Source organism: Pogoniulus pusillus, unplaced genomic scaffold, assembly GCF_015220805.1.
Source record: "Pogoniulus pusillus isolate bPogPus1 unplaced genomic scaffold, bPogPus1.pri scaffold_72_arrow_ctg1, whole genome shotgun sequence".
In the NCBI taxonomy this organism is placed as follows: domain Eukaryota; kingdom Metazoa; phylum Chordata; class Aves; order Piciformes; family Lybiidae; genus Pogoniulus; species Pogoniulus pusillus.
In genome coordinates, this window is record NW_026974719.1 from 140551 (window position 1) to 148372 (window position 7822).

The following is a 7822-nucleotide window of genomic DNA, read 5'->3' on the forward strand; positions in this document are numbered from 1 at the left end:
TGGCCTGGATCAGGAACAGTGTGGCCACTAAGACAAGGGAGGTTACCCAGCACTGGTCAGGCCACACCTTGAGTACTGTGTCCAGTTCTGGGCTCCTCAATTCAAGAGAGATGTTGAGATACTGGAACATGTCCAGAGAAGGGCAGTAAGGCTGGGGAGGGGCCTGGAGCACAGCCCTGTGAGGAGAGGCTGAGGAAGCTGGGGCTGTGTAGCCTGCGGAAGAGGCTCAGGGCAGACTTCACTGCTCTCTGCAACTACCTGAAGGGAGGTTGTAGCTAGGTGGGGTTGTTCTCTTCTCTCAGGCAACCACCAATAGAATAAGGGACACAGTCTCAAATTGTGCCAGGGGAGGTCTAGGCTGGATATCAGGAGGAAGTTCTTGCCAGAGAGAGTGACTGGCATTGGAATGGGTTGCCCAGGAAGGTGGTGTTCAAGAAAAGACTGGATGGGGCACTTAGTGCCATGGTCTGGATGACTGGATAGGGATGGAGGAACTTGGAGGTTTCTTCTAACCTGGTTGATTCTATGATTCTATGCAGTACCACTGAAGAAAATCCACCACAGCATATCAAGGGGCACCACAAGCTGTCTTCACTCAGGGCAGTGTCTTCCCAACAAGCAGAAGGCAAGCTAAAAGCAGCATCTCACGCAAATATGCCATGACATGGTTAACCAACAGCCAAAAGCTTTATTTGGTACTTGTACAATTTAGACAGGCGGAAAACTTGCACATTTTGTAGCTGTGCTCAGAAACGAGAACATCTGACATGTATCAGGTTTCTTTAAGTGTGTCCCTTGCTGCTGGCAAAGTGGCTGGCTTTAGGACTCCCGCTTCAGCAGTACGTACGCTCCCATGACTGCCAGCAGAGCATACTGCAGAAGGGAAGAGAACACAGAGCGACTGTAACTGCTCCTCCTGGTGAAACTGCTCTTCAAAGTGTGCCCTCACCGCACTACAGCTTCCAGACAAGTACAGTTAAGAGTCGTGTTCCTGCAGAATTCCAGGACTATTTTAAATGCATTTAGCTTCACCATAAATAGGAACCACAACAGCACACACCTGACTTGTGAAATTCCTCTAAGTTACCTGTTTTCGAGTGATTGCAAGCACTAACTCCTGCTGGACAACAAACAGGCTACATCAGGCAAGAAAACAGCTTAGTTTACACTAGGTGCCCATCTACAGAAACCTGCTCATTAACATGTACTCTTACATGCAAGACTAATGATCTTTACTTGCTACAGCTTCAATTCAACCACTCTATGTACATACCTTAAATTTGGGGTAGTCATTCATTATTATAGTTACCATGCCAACATAAGGCAAGAACCTGTAATTGACAAAGATGAAGGTAAAATTAACCCCCAAATATAGCAGTGAAATGTTTCAGAGTGACTCAGCCTTGTTTTAGTGCAAAACAGCCATTTACACCTGTCACTAATGTATATCTGAATGGGATTTTTTTCCCTCTTAGATAAAAAAATTATTGAAATCATTTAAGAAAAACCTTAAGAGACTTTATCTCAGCTGGGGAAGGGGACAAAGCCAAAAGCTCCAATGTTGAATACATTTCCCATGGAAAGTAGAAACAATTCCCTAGTAATTTCTAGCAATGAGAAGGATAAGTTGGTTAATTTCGCATTTACTGGTGAATTATTTGTTGTGTGTCTTTAAAACAAAAGTTAATTTCCACTCTCCCTGTCAGTGAGGCGACTACAGAAAAACTCTGCCATGTAAAGCAGTTTGTCAATTAACATTTTAAGAAACCTTTCTGAAGCCACACCAGATCTAGTTTGTACCAAGAGAACTGATTCATGTCCTCTCAATCACAAAGAACACAGCCGTTCTGCTTCACTTACCCTCTTGCTCTTCCAACAACATCTTTCTTCTCTAACCAGTTCTGACCTTCTTTGTACAAGCCTCTATCATCAACTTCATTATTATCACCTTTGGTCAGAAATTTGATGTTCCCATTTTCCCTAGAAGGCATGGTGGGGAAAAACAAAATACCACTTAATTAAAATAAACTCAGTTAACATCTACAAAGCACAATGAAGATGAAAAGTGTTGTGTGATTAGATAACATTCACTTCCAGGCTTGCCTGTCTTGCCTACCAACCAAACGTCATTAAATCACCCTCATGACAGACTTCACTGACAGGTTTTAACAAGAAATGTTTGCAAAGCACTCCTAGATTGGCATCCCATGTCAGCAGTGACACAACAGACACGAAGGGGATACTGCCCAGCCTTCTGCACTTTCACCAGGGCAGAAATTTAACTCTGAAATGCTGACTAATAACACGGTGGGATTGTTGGTTGGTTGGCTGGGGGGTTTTGTTCAGCTGCCTTTTCCCCCAAAAGTTATGCAATAAAGAGCCTGTTAAAGCATCACACATTGGAGAAGGAATTTACCAGAATTTAAACCACACATTTCAGACGAAGCAGACCCTGAAATCTTCCCTTAAGAAAGTGGAGCAGAAAATGTGTCGATGGTTGCCACCTCCAGATGAGCTTTTTGCTGCGCAGAATTAGGAAGAGAGCTGCCTCTCTGGTTTGGGAAAGAGCTGCTGATCGTAGCAGGTAGATGATGCAAGGAAGGGCAACCCATGCCATGGAAATGCTGCTCTGCAGCACAAACCTTTGCTGGCGTGCAACTAACAGACACAAAGAGAGTGAGGATCTCTTCTGCCATTCTGAGTCAAACACCTTTTCTGGGAAACTTCAGCTAGCAAAGGTCTCACCCCTGTCAGACTTTGTCTACAGCTCTGATCTGAATCCTCACCTGTTCTCAGAGAATTGCTTTCAGAAGCAGCCAAAATCCCAGTTCCACCACTCAGTACAGCAGCAGAATCTGCTCCCACACCTACTGCTACTGCTGGCAGACACTACAGGTGCTGCTTGTGTTACTGGACTCCTCCTTGGCCACAGTATACCTGATGTGAACCTGAGTAACTCTGCTGAAGGGCAGGAGTTGCTCAAGAAGAGTGCCACAGACAGAGCTGAGGACAAGAGCGGATGATGCTCTAGAGATGAGTTTTATCTTACAGCATATCCTGGGCTGCCTCTTTCATAATACACTATCCAATTAAACTGTAACTGAAAGTCATGGCAAAGGGAACTATGCATACAAAGAAGGAAAATGCCAAGCTGCATTACTTTTCATGGATTTTGATTACTCTGTGAACTATTGGAATGTCTCTGCCTTCAACTTTAAAAACGACTATTTCACCAGCTCTGATTGGGTCATCATGGAAATTTGTTAAGAACAGCAGGTCTCCTCTGTGAAAAGCAGGTTCCATGCTGCCACTACAAACAGAAAGAGGGAGTTTATTAGCATTAAGGTAAACGAAAGAACCACGAAAACAAGGAACAATTCATTCTTACGAATAAACTCACAAGTTTAACTGAAAGCTGCACCTTTACCACAAAGACATTTGACACAACCCAAATCCCCGTCTCAAGCTGAGGCGACCTACAGAAGGCTTCCTTACTGCCTCACTGAAAGAAACTCAAAAGGAACAAAACACATTTCCCAGTACGATAGGAAGTACTTCTCTACATAGAGCTTCACTGCCAGGAGCAAGAGTTAGTTAACCTTACAGCAGTGATTCCTATTACTGAACTGAAAACCCATGCCTTTTTTCAAAGCCAGCCAGAGCCTCTTTTGGGAACAACATTTGAGGCAGGATCCAGATTCACAACATGGACAATTCCCGCTCAAACACTACTGCTGACTGAATACATTCCTTGCTGACATCCCCCCCACTTGTGTAAGGCTGAACATCTTCTGTGAACATGTGTTTAACCTCAGGTGGCTGATGAGCACTAAGGGGCCCGCAGGACTGGCTCTTTTTACACCAGAAGCGAGTTACCACTGAGAGAGAGGCAACACACGAGTAAAATTTAAGAGTTTTGCTGTAATACAATCCAAAAGTAAGTATACATATGGTAAAAAAAAAAAGGGAAATTAACAGTTAGACTGGGAAGTGCTCGGTGGCTTCAGGAAGTGCTACACATTTACTTATTTTCTTTAGGAGACAAAAGAAGCTTCATAGGATTATGTGTATTTTTTGTAAACCAGAATGAACTTTCTGGAATCCTAATGTCTACCCCAAAGCAGCAGAATACATATATATATATATATATATATATATATATATATATATATATATATGTAATCTTGAGTAGTTTGTCTAGGTGAACAAACCCAGATTTAAAAAGGTTTCACATATCTGCTACTTCTACAACCTCCCCTGAAGGCTGGACTGCGGGAAAGCAGCCTCTGCTATATGTCAGAAGAACCTAACTGTTACAGCACTTCAGCCAGGCCGGATTTCAGACTCAGAATCTGGCCAAGGAGGAAGGGGAAGAGACAAAGGACAAAACAGTATTTGGCTTTTAACAAAAAGCCTTTATGTTGATTTACCTGAGCACCACCACAATAGGGCTTTCACTGCCAGTAATGACGATCAACCCTTTCCATATCATAAGGGCAGAAGACACAATCATGGCAAAATTCAAGACCTGGTAATACAGCTGCATGAAACAAGAACACAGCTTTAAGAAGTTACTGTGAGGTATTCAGAAGCAGAAGACAGAATTTCAACCCCTATGCACCACTGACTCGAGAGTCCACAGAGGTGGATCTGACGCCAAGCGCCGATCCCAGCAGGATTCCCAGGGTGCAGACTGACACACGGGCGACCAACTGTACAGCCTGGAGGCTTCAGCCCCCCGTGTACCCTAGCCGTGCCTCCTTGTTCCTATATGCCATCCTCTCTTTAGTGCCAGGTGCCACAGAACTCACCTGCAGCGACTTCGGAAACACAGGGAACATCCAGTGACCGGATCTACTGTGACCACACGTCCCTGAGCCCTGCCCGAGCTCACCACTACTGGAAACACACCTAAGAAATGCTGTAAGCTCAGCAGCAGCTAGCTTTGTACTCTGAACAGTTTTGCGCAAAAGGAGGAGCTGCGGGAGCAGAGAAGAGAAAACAAAAGACTGTCTCCTGCTGTTGTCCAACTGAAATATCTTGTGCGGAAAACCTTTCTCGCTCGCTCTTACTCTCTGCCCCCAAATCCCGCAGACTCACCAGCTGTGAATAAGCTTTCTTTACACTCTTTTTACCTTCTCCTGGCAACATGCTTCGGTTGAAACCGACTCTGCCCACCTCCACTTGTCGGGGGGCTCACTGGTGTACAATACGGAAGGAGAAATGCTGGGGCCCTCCGAGCAGCCTCCGCATCCCGCCCCAGACCTCGGCCCCCTCGCCCCGAGGCACTACCTGTCGCTTGTTCATGCGCCGCAGATCCCCAAAGAGGTCCATGGCGGGCCCCCGCGAAGGGTCACACCCCGCCGGCGGCGGGGCGCTACCGGCGCCCCCGAGGCGGCTTCTCGGAGTGGGGCACGGTGAACGACGTACGCACCCCAGCCCCCGGCGATGCCCACCAGCCGCAACGACCGCCGGCGCCGGGAACAGCAGCGCAAGCGGCCCCTCTGCTCCCCGGGAGTTGTAGTCTCCTTCCGACTGCCCCGCTCACCCTCGGCGCACCTCCGCGGGCCCCGGGACTGCACTTCCCAGCCTGCAACCGCAACGAGGGGACCTGAAAGAGAGGCCCCATGCCGCCTGCCCCCGCAGGTGCCAGATGGCAGCGACGTCCCAGAGGGCTCTCGGTAGAAGCTGAGACCCCATGACTGAGCGGAACGAGCCAAACCCTTCCGTGAAGCAAGACGGGGAGCGGGGACCTCCCGCGCACTGCCTTTTGGATCAGGCGGTTGCACGGCAGCTATGCCGGGGCCGCCGCTGCGTGTGCGCAGCTCATTGGCGGGGTCAAGCGAGGGCGGGCCGGGAGCAGCGCGGCGCTCGGAGCGGCAGGGGGCGCTGCTCTGGAGGCGCTGGGCGGGAGCGGGGCGCGAGTGGGCGCCCGTGTCTGCCGTGGGGTCTGCCTCTGAGAGCAGTGGCAGCTGTGGGCAGCCGCGCTAGCTGCTGGAAGGAGCGGGATCGACTCATGTCAGCAGCCGCTGTTCACCTCAGCGTTCATTCGGGAGCCTTAGTGCCGTGGTCTGGTTGATTGGACAGGGCTGGGTGCTAGGTTGGACTGGAGGAGCTCGGAGGTCTCTTCCAACCTGGCTGATTCCATGACTCTGTGAATCTGCAGTCTGCATTTTCTCCCAAATTCAGTTTGTTGCATGGCCCCACAAGCAGACCAACATCTGTCAGAAGCGGACTTGCGTGCAGAAGGGCTGAGTGAATCAGCAGCTGCCGGAAGGGTTGCATTGCCCAGGGCCCAGTAACTGCCCGGGAATGAAATAAACCACACTTCAGGGAGGTTTTCAACGAGTTCAGGACTGGGTCCTGTAGATGGGGAATGGCAACAAGAGAACAAAGGGAACCATTACCAAGATAAATGGAAACAAATAATTTGAAGGAGAACTGGGAAGGTGTTCCCAGTGTTTGCCAGAAGTTGCTTAAGATTGTCTGTTAGCACACAGCTGGAAGAGAGTGACTATCGCTGACTGGTGTCAGAGCACAGAGGGACCCGTGAGGCTATTATGGATGGACAGAAATGCCAAATGGGCGCTGGAAAGGGAGCTCCAAGGACACTAGCTGGGCATTGTCTTGGTAAGACCCTTCATCTCCTCAGCTGGCTGACAGCAGTGTTCCTTTGCGCAGCAGTTCTTGTAACCTTGTGTTATGTCTTGCTGGCTTTCTCTAATGGTCTGTAAATACTCACAAGTGTCCAGTTCTGGGCCACTCAATTCAAGAGAGATGTTGAGGTGCTGGAGGGTGCCCAGAGAAGGGCAGCAAGGCTGGGGAGGGGCCTGGAGCAGAGCCCTGTGAGGAGAGGCTGAGGGAGCTGCGGGAGTGCAGCCTGCAGCAGAGGAGGCTCAGGGCAGAGCTCATTGCTGCCTGCAGCTGCCTGCAGGGAGGCTGTAGCCAGGTGGGGTTGGGCTCTGCTGCCAGGCATCCAGGACAGAAGAGGACACAGCCTCAATCAGTGCTGAGGGAGGTCTAGGCTGGATGTTAGGAGGAAGTCCTTGCTAGAGAGAGTGATTGGCATTGGAATGGGCTGCCCAGGGAGGTGGTGGAGTCGCTGTCCCTGGAGGTGTCCAAGACAAGCCTGGATGGGGCATTTAGTGCCATGGTCTGGTTGATTGGATAGGGCTGGGTGCTAGGTTGGACTACTTGGAGGTCTCTTCCAACCTGGTTGATTCTATGATTCTATGAAAGACTTCATGTGATAAAATCCAGGTTTGTAACAATGGGAGGGAGAAAGCAAAGCCATTGTGTGGAGAATTTAGAAAAGCAAGAAGAGAGCTTTGCACTGGGAGCTGGTAGGGCTGAAGCTGCATCAGCTTTTGGCCAGAGAGATGTGATGTTCTTTTGTCTGAGGCGCAAACCCACCCTTGGTTCTGTGACTGTAGTGTTCTTGTAATATCACTGCCTGTCAATTTGCTATTGATTAGAGTTCCAAAGCTCCAAAAACTCTTTTACTCACTCATAGTTCATAGGGAGTCAAGGGAAACATATTAGCAACTTGCTTTTCCAAAGATGCTAGGATGGCTTCTGCTGCTGGCTTATCAGCTGGATGATTTAGATTCCTGTAGCTTACATGTATTTTGAAATCTTCCTGTGCTCTAGGTGCTTGCCTTCAGTATTTGTACAGTAGATCTTTTGGAGCTCTGCATCTAGAAAATTATGCTAATTTTTTGGTACACAGAATAATGTAGCTCTTGACATTCTGGGCGATATGGCAGAGCTCTGCAAACATCCAGGCATTAGTGCTGCCTGTATATGTAGTATTTGAATCGCA

The 7822-nt window shown here is 48.5% G+C and overlaps 1 protein-coding gene across 5 annotated transcripts; it reads right to left on the reverse strand.

Moving 5' to 3' along the window:
- Positions 1–668: 668 nt before the first annotated feature.
- Positions 669–5736, reverse strand: SEC11C (SEC11 homolog C, signal peptidase complex subunit). Of its 5 annotated transcripts, none has more exons than XM_064141755.1 (7): positions 5560–5736; positions 4812–4979; positions 4431–4540; positions 3161–3310; positions 1861–1980; positions 1274–1331; positions 669–873 (listed from the first exon to the last, which is right to left on the reverse strand). In XM_064141755.1, exons 1-7 carry the CDS (start codon positions 5698–5700, stop codon positions 820–822), a joined length of 801 nt encoding a protein of 266 aa, XP_063997825.1. In that variant the 5' UTR covers positions 5701–5736; the 3' UTR covers positions 669–819. The 5 variants fall into 5 exon arrangements, with proteins under 5 accessions (XP_063997825.1, XP_063997826.1, XP_063997827.1 ...); XM_064141756.1 differs by lacking the exon at positions 5560–5736 and adding an exon at positions 5101–5166; XM_064141757.1 differs by lacking the exon at positions 4812–4979 and having other exon boundaries at positions 5560–5726.
- Positions 5737–7822: the final 2086 nt, after the last annotated feature.

Excerpts from the sequence above, each read along its gene's own strand:
- SEC11C (XM_064141755.1), bottom strand. The coding sequence starts at position 5,700 with ATGGGGTCTCAGCTTCTACCGAGAGCCCTCTGGGACGTCGCTGCCATC. Across the intron at positions 1,981-3,160 it reads GTAATCAAAATCCATGAAAA|GGAAAATGGGAACATCAAAT; the intron begins GTAATGCAGCTT and ends CATGCCTTCTAG. Across the intron at positions 874-1,273 it reads ATGACTACCCCAAATTTAAG|TATGCTCTGCTGGCAGTCAT; the intron begins GTATGTACATAG and ends TCCCTTCTGCAG.